The sequence below is a fragment of the Rhea pennata genome, chromosome 15 (assembly GCF_028389875.1).
Source record: "Rhea pennata isolate bPtePen1 chromosome 15, bPtePen1.pri, whole genome shotgun sequence".
Taxonomy (NCBI): Eukaryota; Metazoa; Chordata; class Aves; order Rheiformes; family Rheidae; genus Rhea; species Rhea pennata.
Genome location: NC_084677.1, coordinates 9,372,261 through 9,389,912, shown reverse-complemented (window position 1 = coordinate 9,389,912; position 17,652 = coordinate 9,372,261). Strand labels below are relative to the sequence as shown.

The 17,652-nt window shown below is 42.0% G+C and overlaps 1 protein-coding gene across 4 annotated transcripts; it reads right to left on the bottom strand.

Moving 5' to 3' along the window:
- Positions 1 to 170: 170 nt before the first annotated feature.
- On the bottom strand, positions 171 to 17,548 carry NDE1 (nudE neurodevelopment protein 1). Of its 4 annotated transcripts, XM_062588829.1 has the most exons (10): positions 16,684 to 16,732; positions 16,113 to 16,191; positions 11,529 to 11,656; positions 10,312 to 10,465; positions 6,530 to 6,678; positions 6,093 to 6,229; positions 4,907 to 5,086; positions 3,731 to 3,822; positions 2,603 to 2,739; positions 1,307 to 1,490 (listed from the first exon to the last, which is right to left on the bottom strand). In XM_062588829.1, the coding sequence occupies exons 3-10, from the start codon at positions 11,612 to 11,614 to the stop codon at positions 1,397 to 1,399; spliced, it is 1,029 nt and encodes a 342-aa protein (XP_062444813.1). In that variant the 5' UTR covers positions 11,615 to 11,656; positions 16,113 to 16,191; positions 16,684 to 16,732; the 3' UTR covers positions 1,307 to 1,396. The 4 variants fall into 4 exon arrangements, with proteins under 4 accessions (XP_062444816.1, XP_062444813.1, XP_062444815.1 ...); XM_062588832.1 differs by lacking the exon at positions 2,603 to 2,739 and having other exon boundaries at positions 171 to 1,490; XM_062588831.1 differs by lacking the exons at positions 16,113 to 16,191; positions 16,684 to 16,732 and adding an exon at positions 17,480 to 17,548.
- Between the last annotated feature and the right edge of the window lie 104 nt (positions 17,549 to 17,652).

Here is a 17,652-nt window from a genome sequence, read left to right as displayed (position 1 = left end):
AGAATAATGTGGAAAGATCTTTGCATGTTGATTCAGCAAACGAGGTCTCTTCAGGCTTCATTGATGAGAAATAGAAAAAGATACTGTGACAGATATCTGTGCATACATCACAATGACAACTTGGGGAAAAAAAAAAAACAAAAAAAAAAAAATCAAAATGAACCAACAACTAGCATTCAAAATAAGTTTTATTCTGATTCCCAGGTAAGCCAACTTTGTAGATGGCAAGAAGAATGGGAGTGATCTGTGGTTATTTCCTATTCCAGAGAAACAGATGCATCAGTGTCTGTTTTCACAACATTTTCTTAAAAAAAAAATATGTTCTTTTGTCATGTAAACACTCCCTCAAAACAAAAAGATGTTTGGCCATGATTATTGCAAGTACCAGCTTCTGTAATATGTGTTAATACTGTGAGTGAACCCACTCCATTTAGAAGAAAAAAAAAATGCAGTACTCTTCAGTAGGGAAGAACTCTAATTTAAAAATAACTCAGCATTCTGATACTCTTGGACAGCAGAAAGGACTTTTCAGATTAAAAAGCCATTTTGAAGTTAGTAACAGCTGAAAGTACATATTAATAAAGAAAAAACAAAACTAAAAAGCCTCTCAAATAACCAAGGCACATTAACAAAGGGAGGCCTGGAAGCAATATAACCCATGTATTAAAACGTCAGAACTAGCAAGTTAATCAAGTATCTTGCTTCCTACAACAGCCAGGCTAAGCCAGTGCAGTTTCCTACTTTGCTGTATTCTTGAGGTCTCCGAAGTACTTCAAGCATTAGACAATCCTCATCTTTAACCGCGACCTATTCTTAACGGCAAATCATTGCTTACAAAACCATCTTATCGCTCTAGAGGCAGGAATTTGTGTTGCAGGATTCTGACAAACATCCTGCACAGAGCTGAGCAACTTCCCTACAGAAATATTTCAGGCTCCATCTAAAAGAACCTCCTCTAGTCTGGGTGACTGAGATGTACCACCCAGGCCAGAAAGCCAGCACAACTAGGATTCAAGCTAGAACACTATGGTGCTGTATTAAAACCAGAGGTAAAAGCCTGAGGAGCTGCACAGGGAATACTGCCTCTGCCATAGGTAGAGGGGCACTGGCTTTTGACAGTGTCAAAGTGACTTTCAAGGAGCTATTTACAGCAATTTACATAGGGAGCAATTTTAAGTATTGTGCTGGCAGGTAGCACTGCTTTATTATGCTAGTCACACAGCTCAGCTGACAGACTATAGTGGGCAAGACCACAGGAAACCACTGCCAATGGCAGCTTCTTGTTCAGTTCTCACCTATCCTTACGCTGATACCTGGTTGCTCGTTAGTATTCTCTTTAAAATTAAAGTTTGAAATACATATATATAATTTCCTTTCCCAAAGCCAGCCAGTCGTTTCAGAGCAGCATCTTGACAACACCTTGTGAGGGAAGACCCACTGACCCTGGAATATTTGAAGGCCGTGTTCCAAACTCCAGGCGTTTCACTAACCTGCAAATACAAAACAGAGCAATTGGTGCATTTGCTGTTCAGTTTTACCACCTTTATCAGAGTAACTGGTCACTTCCAAAGAACATCACTCAGCATGAGAAATCAACAGACAGAATATCATTTTAACAATAAATGAACCTGTTACTTAACTGGTCGAGTTTCCACTGTAAAACAGAGTTCCATTTCCCTCAGAGTAGTGAGAAGTGTTTTTTTTTTTTTTTTGAATAGGTGTTGGAACTTCAGTTCTAGCATTACAGCAGCAGAAGTGTTAGTCAGCCGTAAGAATATGCAAATGCATGGCCCTGAAGACTTTATTGCAGGAGTTTTTATGAGGTTCCTCCCCAGGTTGGAATAACAAGATGGAATATTCCTTCCACAGGACGATTCTGGATGCTGAGCTAACAGGACAAACCAGTATCGCAGGAGCAAGGGTCAGGCTGATTAATTGAATCTGGAATGAACTCTATTATAGGTGCTTAATTAACTGAGAATCTAAAGAACATGCAATACAGGACTGGCATATTTAAGCAGACACTGAGCTGCAATTTGTAATATCCTTGTTGATATTTCCTCACTTGTTAAAATATAACCAATTCAAGTCTCCAGACAAATTTCTAAGTTGAATCAGATAACTTCTTGGTCATCTGCTCTCTGGGAAAGCATCTTAATGACTGTAAGACATCTGGATTGGACTGATTCCGTTATTTGCTTTCTTCAGTTCTCCCATAAAAAAGAATCTAAATTGTGCTAAGGGAAGTCTTCACATACCATAATGTTCCTGAAACATCACTTGCACAAGAACATAAAACATAAAACAGCCAATAAATAGCTCAGTTGTGCCCTCCCCCATATAAACACTGGCTTTATTATAAAATAAATTACATTTGCTTTGAATTAGCATTTTTCAAAGCTTGCTGCCAGCTCATCTTTGAATTTTACCAGCTAGTGCCTACAAATTTGAAACTGATACGAAATATTCAAATCAAAATCTTAAATAACTAAATTTCAGACTTTTTGAAAACAAAGCTTTAGTAAAACTATGATTTAATACTAAAAAGAACAGTACCAGCCACAGAGTTCTCACTAAGAAGCAACAGCAGATCAGCACTAACCCTGTATCACACAGAGGCTGGTGAGGACTCAGGCGCGTTTCAAGGACATCTCTGTTCATGTACATGGACACTGTGGTTCTGTTTGGGGACTGGTCATACACAAAGTTTCTGCAAGATGCAAGTTTGGACTCCAAAGCCTAAAGCAAACACAGATGATGCAAGTGTCAGATAGCATCCTTCTCCCTCACAAGACACCAACACCATCTATGACACTGTTTTTGTTAGACAAGCTGTTTAGTAGAGGAACCTCACCAACTTCTGACCCCAATTCCTCACATATTCTGTTTTTTAAGGGAATGAAGCCAGTAATCTCAAGCATCCCATTGAAACTGAATCTGTTCCTGTAAGGGATGTTAAGGAGTAAATGCTGATGTTCATCAGGAACAACACAAATGCCTCAGTTTCCTCAGGGAGATTTTGACACCTTTCTTACAGGTATTTTCTAGAAAACTGAATGTTTGAGCTTTCTGTTTCCCTGGCCAGACATGCATTAAGTTGTAAGTATTAGCTAGTATCTGATGGAACTGAGCCACAGATGCTCTGTTCTCCACCGCATGCTCCCATCCTAAATCACTCCAGTTTTGCTGCTGGGTTATCTTTCAGTTGCATCAGTTCTGTAGTTCAGCCCACCAAAGAGTTATACAAATGCTTGGGCCAAAAAAAGCACTGGGGCATGGAGGAGAAGACAGAGGGAAGATATGGATAACTGAGTGACACCACAGCCTAGCATGGCATTAGGCCCTGCTCAAAACACTACTGGGCAGGCTGCTTTCTTCTCTGCCCTTTACAGGAGCATATGAATGCCCTCTATGGGAGCAGGTCCCCTCCCATTTATTCTCACCAGTTTGTTCTTCCTTCACATGCTCTTTCAAGCACTTGGAGAGGAAGAAAGGCTAGGACTCTGCATGTGATTAAGATCTCAAAAACCCAGAATTTGGACCCATCTTTATTTGGGGGTGATTAGAAACACTTAAAGTTCAGGTCAAATCTGAAGGCTTGCTTGGCCGATGTAGGGGCTGAGCTACTGTTTCCAGTCTCCCTTGAGCAACAGCGCAGACAGTCAGCTCTAGCTGCTGTCTCATCCACCTCTACCTTTCCCAGGACACTGGCTAACAGCTAATCACTCACCCCCACTTTCCGCAGCAAGTCTCCCACGATGTTAAGTGCAGATATTCTTGCAGCAGGTGTGAGAGGGGTTGCACTGTAACTGTCCTCAAAACCTGCACGGTAGGTTAAAGAATGACACGTTACCCACTGTGAAAAAAGCTTTGACACTGAAGGTCAGAAGACAGCCTGACATACAGGGCAGAGGAAACACTGTATCTTCACCTTTTTCCATCCGACCTTCAGATCTTCCATATCCATTAAGAGCATGAAACTCTGCCTCACTGATACAGCTCAAGTTACACTGTCCTAAGCTCAAGTCTCCAGATATGCTGTGGCTTAGGTTTCTAGAGATGTGTGCTAGCAGCCCACCCTGCTTCTCTGTTGCTGCCGTGAGACCAGAGACATGTTCTCAGAAGAGGCTTTCATCTCATTTTTCTAGAATTTCTGAATCCTCTCCCTTTTACAGAAGCATGAGTAAGTGAAATATAATTTGAGGTTTCTAAATCCACGAGTATCTAAACCCACGATCAGACGTTGTTAGCAGTTAGATCTGTAATATCAAATCATCATTGTATGACAGCGCAAGCAACTCCCCTCATTTACTCTCCCTGTACATGTAAGCACAGCTACTGAATACTTCTAGAGTCAAATTTCTGTTTTTTTAGGTAAGGAGAATACAGAGAGCTAGTGTTGGAAGTATGGAATGTTTAAGCAATTCATGCTCATAAAAAGATAAGTAACTGATACTATTAGCATAAAAGCCGAGATAAAGCAACTCTGAAACAGCAGGATAAGTCACATTAGCTGTCTGTGCTGAGTTTAAAAAAAAAAAGTTTCTACCAAAGACTACCTACTCCATTGAGAAGCCAGTTCACAATAGAAGTGTGGCATCAAAGATCACACTGAAGTTTTAAAAATTCTTCTCCTAAATTAGTCCCACATCTCTGGAACAGTTATGAAGTGATAGTAAAATTCCAACAGTTCATCTTGTCCCTCACAATAATTATCACTAGACAGTTCACATCAGTGAAAATTAATGGCCTACAAATAAACACTAAAATCACAGTCTGCAAATACTGAGACCACGGTGACTGAAGCACCCATCTCAGCACCCTTTTTCTCCCTCTTCCTGCAGCAAGAAAGCGTGGTAAGACCAAGTGCATCGAATATTATTTCTGTGTTGGTCCCATCAGTCACCTCTTCTAAATGTTGCAGGGGTGGATACATTCACATTGGGTGCCCGGTGCATTGAAGGGGTTGAGGGCACAGATAAGGATGCTTGCACTGCCGTATCTGTTCTTTCTGTTTCCACAGTAGTTCGCATTGGTGTTTTGGATTTCTCTTGTTTCTGCTGCACCGCAAGCTCTTGTCGTAGATCTAAGAAGCAACACAAAGCCGTTGGAATACATGAATGGCAAGATAAATGCAAGTGAAAAAGTTTGTTTTACTTAAAAGATTACATCATCTCCATAAGGGGAATAAAGTCATTCATCTCTCTAAAGATTACTCCAGGCATACGCTCAAAACCTGGGTGATCGCTAAAGGCTTTGCTGGGACTTTGGCACAAGAGGTTTTTGTAGTATTAATTCAGTTACTATCATCTGGCTGTAAGTTCTGTATCCTTTCAAAAGGTTTCCTTTAGGCAGGAAATCACCTTCCTGCCAAACGTTACAGAACGTGCCAAGGCATATCAGGACAGAGGCTTTGCAAAGTGGTACATATTGGTTATGTCCCAGTTCTCTGCCAGGTTGACACCCAGGCAATTTATCTGTTGCACACTTTTCCCTTCCATGCTGGTTTCCACATCTTGAGCAGAGGCCAGAAGGGAGCTGTGCCATTATCAAGCCAAGGGTTGGAGCAATCATGTCCCACTGCTTGGCTGTAACTTAGGGAAACTGCCCAAGGTCACAGTCTGAGCAGAACTGAAAATGTATCAGGAAGCTAGCATGTGAAGCTATTCAAAGACAACTAGAAATCAGTCACAGTCCTCCCATTTCACTGCCCGTTAGTGTCTCATTGACTTCATTTCTCACAGGCCAAGAAACAGAAGTTAGTTATTAACATTGTTCTTGGCGGGTTACAAGAAGCCAGACCAGCACATGTACCAGCTTGGCTGGCTCTTCTTGACCCCTTAAGGCCCTGAGGCATTGTCACAGATCAGACGACTGAAAGGCTTTTGCTCCTGTGAACTGCTCTGGAATGAGGTCAGAAGTTCAGAGTGGGATGGACAGTCCTGAAGTTTCCTCGTCTGCTTCCACACTGCAGTTGGTAGGTGTAGAAGAGGAAAACTTAAAAGACAAGCTCCAAAATGCATTCGGAGGCCTGGACAGCAACAAGTTTGGAAGGGGAGAAAGTGAGAGATATGAGTAATCCACTGTCTAACCTCTAGCTTCATCTTTCAGGCGCTGCACAGACTCCAGAAGATTCTCTTTCTCATCCAATTCACTCTCCAGAAACGCGTTTCTTTCAATAGCCTGGTTTAAACGCTGTTCAAAATCCTCCAAAGACATTATAGTGGCTCTGAAAGAGAGCGTACAAGATGTTGCTACTAGATCCTTTAAGCACATACAAGAAGCACCTGTCCTGCAGAAAAAGCAGGATCTGCTTTTTATTTTTGCTTGTAAGATATGAAAGGCAAGTAGAGGTGCTGGGGTGAGGGGGAGTCACATTTCCCATCTGCCACAAACATCATCATTAAAATCATCACCCAGACTGGTTCGTTCAAAGTGACAACGCTAATGAGCACCACAAGCAACTCAGTGCCACCCTGCTCACAAGAGGGGACAGTACCGGAAAAAGAAAAGACAGAAGATGGATCACCTTTTTGCTCTTTCCAAGTCATCGTTGGCTTGCTCAAGTTCTCGAATATATTTCTGAAGTTGATCTTTAATAGCTTTTGTCTGTGCCAGGTCATTCTCCAGTGCAGAGATTTGCCTGTACCCTTCTGAACGCTGCATTTCAATCTTTTCCTAACCAAAGGCAAATCAAACAGCATATCAGGGACTAAGCAATGCACGTGCTCTCCTTTCTTTGGCATTGACTCAGCCTCCTTAAAGACAGAGAGGGATCCTGTAAGATTTTAAACATTTTACTATTTATAAGGTGATGTTTCTCAATAAAGCCAATTGCTTCTGGACTGCCAGTAGGCAAGATCTCTTCTTGTCACTCCTTATCTCCACAAAATGGTGCTGGGGAGTAGTTCCCAACCTTCATAGTACAAGGCTGTTCCCTGCTCTCCCAGACAGTCTTCCCTTGTGCTCCACCATCTCTCCTCTACTCATGAAACTGCAAGAAACATCTGCTGCATGCAGACAGCTTTCAGCCTTTCTCCAAGGGAAAGACTTAAGTAGCAGTAGCTGTTTTGTTCACATATGCAATTCCTAACTCAAAGGCAAAATGAAGGGAAGAGCACGCCCAGGTCCTACCCCGAACAAGTAGCTTGCAACAGACACAGAGCTGTAGAGCTCCCACATCACCGTGCAATCTGGGTGGAAAGGAATAAAAAAGGAGGCAATTGGATAGGCAAATCCTATCCTGCTGCCGAAAGGTGCAGACGACACTCACAGTAAAAGGGCCCAACAACCAGCATCCTATTTTACAGGAAATACCCAACAGTGCCACAGAGAATTTACAGGACTCATCAGGCAAGTGGCTGGCTAGAATGGTATTGCCTACCAAAGGCTGTAAGCCTGCCACCTCCCCCATGATCCACTTCTCTAATAGCAAGAACATCCACTGATTTCCTGGGGCAAAGCAAACCTGTGTGCATCCCTGAGCAAGATCCAGTGCCATTTCTGAGCCCTGAGGACTCTAGCAATGCACAGAACAGGATGTGAATGAATGAAGCCACTTAATTTCAAGTGCAAGACAAAGTCAAGTAGCACTTAGGAGCCCAAATGATGAGAGGAGAGGGGAAAAAAAATGCCACCAGAGCCTGTTACATATTCCTATGGAGCCTGCAAAAGTCTTCACCACCCTGTGGCTTTATTAGCCCAAAACAGGTTCAGAGCTCTACATCCTAAAATACTTCAGATGTAATTATGTAACATAATTGGGACATTATTTTAAAACCACCTCTGTCTCCCTTTAGAGCATGTACACAAGGGTACCTTTGTGAGAGGCACCTAGAGGAAGGAAGGCTTAGCTTCTCCATTCAACATGATCTCTCTCCTTCTGATGCCTCCATACGCAATTAACTCTGCGTCATGTGAAAAGCCTCACAGCACATCATCTACTGCAACACTTTATCCATACCACCTCAGTATCAGATCACTTCAACATGTCAGAGACTTTTTTTGAAGCTCCCAGACTGCTGTATATCTAGCATTCCTGAAGCGCTTCTCAGTCCAGCCTGCAAGTACAATACACTTGAAGTCACTGAAAACAAATCCATGCACAGGAATTTGAAAACCAGAGCGTATAGTCTGGCATGACTAATAATTTAAAGAGAGCTGTTTCAGCACATGTAATGCAGAGATAAGGAGGAGGGAAAGATACTCATTCTGAATTAAGAAATTCCTACTTGATTACAGCATGGTGACACATTGCCATGATTCCTTTTTTCTAAAGCACAGGTACATGATGAATTTAAGCACCTTAAGCTCTAAGAGATTGATTACTTTCAGCTGCTTTTCAAGACTCAGTAAATAAACCCACCAAAGCATTTTTTCCATTTAAAGTAGTGTGAACTCTGTGGTTTTTGAGGGAGTAAGTGCACACAACAGGGTAGTAAGTTCAAAGCAACAAGCTGTGTGGGCCTGGCAAGCTCCAGCAGTACTGGCCTAGATATAGTCACCAATCTTTGACGGGCTCAGTTAGTGCCGCTGCTCAACAGTTTTGTAAGTTTTAATGTTTTGCTCTTGAATTGATTCAGATAAAAAAAACAGAACTGTAAGATCTGAGTCTTTTGTTTTTAGCCAATTGTAATAAACTGTCAGCTGATCTGACCATCAATAGAGTCTCTGTTCCTTCACTGCAGGCTGTTAATGCAGTTTTCAGGCTGCATGAATAACCAATTGTTAAAGGGTCTGTTTCAAGCAGACTATGTTTTTATTAATTATTCTTCACAGTAGATAAGTTTAAGTATGTTTACTCTCTACTTCTTGAAGTTCTATGTAAATTCCTATTTCATTCCCAACTGTTGCAGTAAAATTTCTCACGGAGTGTACTATGAACAAGCAAACAGTCCATCTTCTCCCTAAAATGGCAAGTAAATGGACTGGAGGATTTATTTTTGTTGAACTACTATGCCTTCTCCACAAACCCATCAGCTTCCACAGGTATATGTGGCTACACGGAATGTAACAGACAACCACTCCACACAACATGCAAAATATTAATACTGTAAAGGCATTGATACAAGAATAAAGACCAGCCCAAAGTAACAAATACAATGAAGCAAGGTGCAGAGCTGTTGCTATCAGCATGAAAATAAATAAATAAATCACTAAGTTGGGGGGCAAGGGGAAGGAGGGGAAACAGGACATCTGCCTAGAATGAAGAGTAATTCCTTAGGACAGTAATCTGAGCAATAGTCATCAAATATAGCTCGTTAGACAAAAAAAATGTAGCTGTGGGTTAATCACTTATACATGCATCTTCACTCCCATTAGCTCACTATTGCATCCAACTGACTAGAAGAAGCATAATTCAATTCATTTCTGCTTCCACAGATACCAACCCTGCCCTGTAAAGTACATGGTGGTGTTTCTTGAGTCACTGTATCTCACTTATGAGTGAAATGCCAACAAGATTAGACTTTTCAAAAGGCCTGCCAACTTCAGTGACAATTTTTCTTCAAGTTTAAGGAAGCTAATAGTATTTCCTAAGCCTGTCAGCTAGTTTGGGGGAGAACACTACCCATAAAGGCATCTTCAATGAGACTGAAATGAGGTAGGGTCATTTCTCTCCACATTCTGTCTAGCTTTATTACTACTTCTCAAGTCTCTGTGGTAAGAAGTTCCATCTCAATAAGCTCACGTCTCCTGTTTTATAGTTATGAAAATTAATTCTGGGTTTAATCACTTGATCTTTTTTATGTGGTAAAAAGGATTTAGCCTTCTCACACTTGGTTTGCCCTCTGTGAAATAAAGAACCAGCTGAAAAGCATTAATGGGTACCATGGCTCTCAGTTCTGGGTGTTACCTACCAGTTGCTGCTTCCTAGCTTTTCTAGACTATACTAGATAATTACACACAACTATGTAAAAAGGTTTTAAAACAACTAAATTTTTTGTGTGTAATGCAACAACACAGCTGCAATGGTTGCATTTTGATTGTCCACATTATTATCTGGGTCTGCACAATGCAAACAGCAAGAAAGCCATGAACAAAAGCACTAAGTAGATGGAGGAAGAAACAGAACAGCAGCACTGGTAGGTTCATGTGTAGTCTCCACTTCCTGCGACAGGGGTTCTGCATTAACTCAAGTATTTAATCGCTCTCACAGTGGACAACAGATAGACATTTCTTTATTTTTCGTGACTTTTCAGTTTCCTGTTTGATTTTTTTGAAGCTCCCTGTCCACAAGGCAAGATTGATCTGCACAGTCTCACTCATCTTCACACTTAGGATGTGGACACTATACACATCATCCGTTCTTACCTTAACTGACTCCAGTTCCATTCGCAGACGATTGTTTTCTGACAGAAGGTCTCTGTTTCTGGACTCTGTTTGTTGGAGCTGAGCCTCTAGTTCAGCTTCGTACTCTCGACTCCCCTCCTGAAACTCACGCAGTTCCTCCTGTGTATTCTCAGCACTAAAGAGTAATTCCAGCAACAGAACTTATCACAAAAAAACAAGAAAACCTCTCTTGTATACTTTAGGGAAAAAACAAAAAAAAATACATACTGCTCTTTAACATAGAAGACTCTCTGCTCCTCTCTCACACATATTCAAAAGCAAAAGAGGACTGTCAGCAAATGCTTACCCTTAAGCACAGAAAGCCACCCTATAACAAGTTGTTAAAGAAGCCAACCTTCTCCCCTGACCACTCCTCTCAAAAATCCTCCAAAATCTGTCTTTATGTTAACAGTGTTCAAGACACATGGAACATCTTACGCCTGTACACAGTCTACCCTCTATCTGCATATTTAACCTACTAAACTACTTAATTATTCATTGGGAAATATGAATGAAGACATTTTCTATTAGCAATAAAAAGAGCGGAAAAGGGAGAGAAAAAAGGAAAGCCTATTTTTATATTTTAATCAAGTAATTCTATTTAAAATCCTACAGCAATCAGAACAAGCACCACTGAAGGGTCTGAACACCTCATTTAAGAAAGGATCCACCAGTTCAGCATCAGACAAATCTGAAATTTTTCCGGATCTACTGCATTTAAAGTGACATATTGAGCTGAAAGGAAGGATAAAACTTACTATATCTTAGCCAGGGCTCTTCATCCATCTAGGTGCTGCCTAACGATCCTGGATCCATAGGTATATATTAAGGTTGAATAGTGGCATCTCTCTTTCTATGATGGCCTATCCACCCCCAACAAGGTTCTGCAATGCGTTTACCCAGGCCACCCACAGATTGCAGTCAAAAAGCACAATTTCAGCATATACTCTTCTACTCAAATCAGAGCAGGGATCAAAAACAGCAGCACCACAGCAGCAAGACCCACTGTTCAAATGAGTACAGAGGGCTCTGGGCTAGTGTAGTTATGCAGAAGCTTGTGCCACTGCATTGCTATTGCTACCACTCAAGATACCTCAGCTATCTTGAATTTCTCTCCCCACGTGCTGCTATCTACGTCTGTGCATGCAGTGCATATATATCCTATTGAACAACTTAAAGGAATGAAGTCATTGACTTACCACTGCTTATACTTCATAGCTAGTTCCTTCCAGTATCTAGATTCCTCTTCCACTGAGGTGAAGCGATGTCCTTCTGAGTCTTCCATGGTGAGCCCCGAGCTAAAGTCACAACTCTTTCATTTTCCCCCCTGAAAATTAAAGGATCAAATGTAAGAGCTAATGTTTTGTAGCAAACTACCTCAGTGCTTTTTTTTCTGCAGAGTGGTGCACCTTTCCTTGCAGGAAGTCACAGGATGCCTGGAGACCAAATTAAAGACCAGGTTTGATATGCCTGTCAGATATACCATGAAAAGTGTAGCAGTAGCAGTATCTACCTACAGTATCTACCTGTAGTATCTAAGCACACAGCACAGAACATCAAACTTCCAGCATTAGCCACAGCTGTGCAGATTCATGCAGAACATAGCTGAAAAAAAGATGTATCAGAAGAGATACACCTTCAGCTCCAGATTGTGCAATTAAATTTGATTTCAACAACCCTAAAGATGCTTACCCTGAAATTAAAGAGAACCTTCAGAGAGACATGGAAGAAGTAGTCAAGAAACTAATTTCCCATGTTAAGATTTCCAAGAGCTCTTAAGTTATTTGTGGACATAATCGGACACGTGAAATTTCTTGCAAAGTCAAGGCAAATAATACTACCTGACTTTAAACCTGAAATATCACGATCTGTATATGGCTGAGAGCTATGGGAAAAAGGAACTCCGTAAGTTCCCAGGGAAGAGAAGATAACATATCCATAGAAGTTTTACTGCTTCATCATGGGATATCACCTGGTTGGAGTAGATATGCAGACAGGCACCAGCAACTTAATGTACAACTCTGGCTTTCTAGCTATCCTTGTGCCAGCATAAATCCAGCTATAAAATACAATCCCAGACAGCAACAACACATAGGAGAGTCACATGGAAATCAAGAGCCTTAAATTGGTTACTCCTACTTGAAGACTAAGTACCTAGAGATTACAATTAAACAAACGCCTTGGGCTGATGCCATGGGCTTGATGCACTCTAATAAAATGATATTTGCTAGTGGCATGTTTATATGAGTTAGTGTTGACAATGGAGAAATACCAGGCTTAATGCTCTGGATAATCTGCCCTGTGCAACCCTGGGCGAGGCAACAATTCGACACAGACATTACCAATTTAATAGAAATCTCAATAGATCAAGCACAGTAAATAAAGGTAGTGTCAAATACCTCATTACAGTGGCAGTTTTCAGAAGCCTAAATTATAAGACTCTTAAGGATTGAGGAAACACAGTCCAACTGCCAAGTCTCAGCTCTAGATCTACAAAAACGAAGCAAACTGAGCAACACAGTCCCCAGAGACAATCCTAATAGGGTAAAGAAAAAACATAGTCAAAGCCTTCAGAGACCCTTTAGATATTAGTCCTGCCTTCTACTTCTCTTATTTTGAATATCCAGGAAATGCTGGAGTAGACCTTCTGAACAGCATATCATAGCTAAAGAAAATGTACTACACAATGAACGAAAATGATTCATAACCTGTGCTCACACTTTCCTCTCCTGAAAACCTCCTGTTTTAAACACTATTAACAGCATCTCTCTGGCAACTCTTCTAAAGCAAACATAAGAAATTCTTACCTCTATGAGGACAATAGTATCAAGCAACCCAAAGTCCAATCTTGAAAAATCCAAGCAATGCTGCAAAGCACAAGTGATTTTTCACAGCCTAGGTGACTTTCAGGATGTAAACCAGCCAGGAGTAAGCAGCTGTCACAGTTAAGTGGGCTGCAACTACACACCTATAGGACTGTGCCCAGTCTCCTTGATACACAGGATCAGTTACACACTTATGAAAATTATACTCTTATTTAATGGGGAGCTGGAAGGGTAAAGGAAAAGTGATTACAGTTTAGATTTATAATTCAGTTTCTTGACACAAAACATTGATTAGACAAAGCTACATCTCTTTTTCTCATAGCAGATAAAACCACTGCATTTGACACATTGATATGCTTCCAATAGGAAGTCCCAAGGCTGCTACTACCTGCATATTTTCAGAAACATATACTAGGAAAAAATGGGAGAAAAAAATTGAACAAGTAAGCAACAGATTTTCCAAACGGTGCCCTTGCCAATTAAATACAAAAAGCAAGATCGAGCACAATTAACATTTCTGATATCAGAGCATTTACTACACATCTATTCTGTTATTTTTAAGCAAACTGAAAGTGCCTTTGATGTTAATAGACACATCTTATACTTAAGGCCCTGTGAACACATTCACTAATCCATGCATAAAACTTGTGAGGAAGACAATTTTCTCTCCTTTATAGATGAGGGGCAGTAGGGAGAGTCAGATGCAAAGAAGTGACGCAGCTGCAGTAAGAAACCAAGAAGGACCAACTTCCATTACTGTGGGCAAACCACTCCAGAAAAAGCAAGCCAGAGTATCCCCAAGACAGTTACTTCTCACCACTTAGACAACAGGAAACTTCTGTATTTCTTCAAGAACAGAGATTCCACCCATGGTACACTCAGTTGTGTTACACAAATTAAGAGAGGCTTCAGAAGTCTCCAAAAGGGAATTCTTCTGGCTGATGCAGGCATTATAGTAGGTGCCATCATATCTTGTTCAGAAAACCAACAGACATAATAAAAATGATGAAGAATTATACAACAACTTGCTCCTGAAAGTGCTCAAAAACTGCAAGAAGACCTGCAATTAAGAGGTACAGCTCCTGCTTGTATCCAAGGCTTGAATATGCTCATAGCTGGGTCTCACTTGTCCTTTCACACTGCTCTCTGAAAGGACTAAAAGGAGCTGATAGATCTACATTCTTTTAAGATTTTACAAGTTGTGTCCAAAGGGACATTTGCTAACTGCACTATTAAATTTAAAGAGGGCCTACAGAATCTTGATAACTTTCAAGAAAGCATAATGATGCTCTCCCTTTCCGCTGCTAAGGGTCTTTGAAAACATGAGATTAGAAGCCTACCCAGACCCATGCAGGGTGTTATCCATTAAAAATACACCTATTTCATGGTTACCAGTACTAAATAGTACTTATAATGAGATTAGAAGCCTACCCAGACCCATGCAGGGTGTTATCCATTAAAAATACACCTATTTCACGGTTACCAGTACTAAATAGTACTTATAACTTAAAATTAATTTTTAAACTGCAAATACATGGAAGAATGTGGACCTATATTTATTCCATAGGGATGGTACAATATGGCAGATTGTTTCACTACTGTTCCCACACCACAAGCACATGCTTTTTTGCCCACAACAATTAAGAAAGACCTATTAGGTTCCCTATACACCTGCACTACCGTCCTACTGCTTTCTACATAAGGGAGGACTAGTGAAATGAAAGGCACACAAACGTGTCCACAGCTCACAAGGATTTTCAAACTAGCCAAAGATGCAAGATTAAAAATAGTAAAGAAAAACTTTAAGTTTTGGACAAAGTACTAAAGCTCATAAAATCAAAATCTCAAATTTTTGACATGCTAATAGAAATAGTAGGGCTTTGATTTTATTTTGTAATTTCCTACTGCTTTCACCACTTGACCTGTAGCTAGTTTGGAGCTAGTACGCAAAATTACTGGAAAGTAATTAACAAAACCAAATATGAACTTTTCATTTTCTAGGAACAGTACAACGTAAGTGAGGGAATTGTGAAGGGAATTCTATTTTTTTTTTTAATGGAGCTAAATGTGAAATTAAAAAAAAAAAAGAGAGAGAAATGAAAAATAGAGAAAGCCAAAGTCTACAGCATGCACACCCTGGCTGCACCTTAATTGTTTTTGCACACATAAAAGCCAGAAAATATATTTGGTGAGACTTCCTGTGTGCAAGCAGTACAAGTGCTGGTTATAGACATTACAAAGTCTCTACATCATACAGGAAGTGGAAGTGTTCATGGGTGGGGAATGGACTTCTGCAACAAGAAAAACACCATCTACATATTTGCTCCAAGATACAATTTCATAGTAGTGACAGCAGAAAAGAATACTTAATGAAAAAAAGTTAAGAAAAAGTCACATGCATAACTGTACTGAAGGAATTTAAATTTAGGAATAAAAACACTGTAACCAGAGTTAAACTGTGATCAGGGTCCAAGTTCACCAAATTCATAAGGACATCTACTTAGATTATCTTTTAGCCTTAAAATAAAGGATGGAAAGCAATACTTTGCATATCAAAAACATTTTTTTTTTTAAGCAAGGGAACATTTTAACTTGGTGTACAACATTAGCATACTGTTTTATCAGGGCCTGACTCAGAGCAATTCTTATTTTAATAAAATATTTAAAAAGATGTCAGGAAAATGATTTTAAGAGAAAAATACACTGGATTTTATGGTGCTGTTAGCCATGGCACAGAGGATGAAGTATTTACTGGATATTTTTTCCTAACTATTAAAAAAAACTCCTGAAAAGTAATTTCCCAATCTCATAAAAAAGATTTATCTTCTTAAAACAGCTTCCTTGCACGGGTCTTCCTGTCACATAAGGGTCTACTTTTTTCATTTAACCAGTACAAAAAGAGAATTACCACAAGAAAGAAAAGAAAGAGGCAATCAGAGAGAGTGCTAGGATTACTACCGATTTCTAACGCTGAGAAGCAGTTCTCTCTGCACGGGTCTTCTTCCTCAAAAAACGCTCATCTCAGCTTCCAGTCCAGCTGCAATATTTTTGAGTTTTGAGCGATTTTTATGGAAACTCTCCCAAGAGCTGTCTCCTGAAACGCCAGACCTTGATGCTTCTAGCTCTAACCCCAAAGGTCAAACGGCAGCAGCTCTTTGGGGCTTCCGACTCCATGGGCAGGACAAGCCCGAAGGGAACCGAGCCCGTGGGGACCGCTGCCACGCTCCCCTCGCCCCCCTCCGCGACAGCCACCCTAGGAGCGACTCCAGAAAGACAGCCAGGCTTGCAGCAAGATGCGGGGCAAGCAGCGGGCGGCCGAAGGGAGGCAGGGTCCGCACAGCTGCCTGCCCGGCTTTGCCCCACTCGCGACCGCAAACGTGCAGGGAGCGAGAGGGACGGGGAAGGGTCTGCGCCCCCGCGGGAAGCCCCGCCACGTGGGAACCGCCCCCGCCGCCCTCACGAGGGGGGCAAGGAGACTTCCGAATAGAGCCCCCAAGCGCCAGGGGATGCGGCCAGCGCCCGAGCTCACCACCCGTGCAGGAAACTCCGCGCGGCCCCGCGCCCCGCTGCTGCTGCCGCCGTGCCGCGCCCCGGCCCCTCCGAACCATCACAACCGGCCCTGCCCGCCACCCCATTGGCTGCTGGTCACGTGCCCGCCGGCGAGCGCCGCCAATCAGCGCCGCGAGAGCGCGGTTCCGCGAACGCGTGGAAAGTTTGTGTGCTACTTTCAAACGGGAGCGGGGGCGGGGCCTCGCGTCGGGGGCGGGGCCTTGGCAGCGGGAGCCCCGCCCCCGCGCGGCAGGTTCCTCCCCGCCTTCCCCCCCCGCGCCCTCCGCGAGCGCTGCCACGCGTGGGGCGCGCTGCACTCTTTCCGCCGTGTTTCGGGAGCTGCCGCGGGCACAAGCGCCTGCCTCTTCCAGGGAAGACGTTCGCGTTACCGCGAACATTTTCATAACGTTAAGCATACGCTTTCCTTTGAAATATAAAAAAGCGTTACTTTTTATTATTATCGTTCCAAAGGCTATTCTCTTCTGAAAGAGCCGGGAATAGCTGATATTAACTATTTACAGTAACTTCAACATTTTTACCTTAAAGTTCCCTTTTTATTACCAAACAACAAGATTCTGCTTTATGAAGCTATCACCGAAATCACCGCTGCAAGGAGCGGTTTAGGGAACATCAGAGAAGAGCATGATGCATCTACACCTCCCCACGCCGCCACGGAGCCGCGAAGCACTCACACGCCTCAAGCGCCCGAGCCGGGCAAGCTAGCCACCGAGGGGCAGAGCCAAAGCTCAGTGCAGCCGATGAGTTCCGTGACATACCTCACCACTCGGGATCGATAGGAAGAGGACTACGGCGTGCCGCTGCTTTCTCAAGGGCCAGACGTGTGCTCCTACCCACAGCGTGCAGAAACACTTGGTCATTAGGCGTGTCTGGTATTTGTTTCCTGAGTCAAAACAAAAACACAAATTACAGCACATACAAAGAGATGCTT

Bases quoted from the DNA above. Each gene is read 5' to 3' on its own strand.
- NDE1 (XM_062588831.1), bottom strand. From the start codon at position 11,614: ATGGAAGACTCAGAAGGACATCGCTTCACCTCAGTGGAAGAGGAATCT. The intron at 6,679-10,311 runs GTAAGAACGGAT...GCCTTTGGTTAG, and splicing joins TGGAACTGGAGTCAGTTAAG to GAAAAGATTGAAATGCAGCG. The intron at 6,230-6,529 runs GTGATCCATCTT...GCTCTCTTTCAG, and splicing joins GACTTGGAAAGAGCAAAAAG to AGCCACTATAATGTCTTTGG.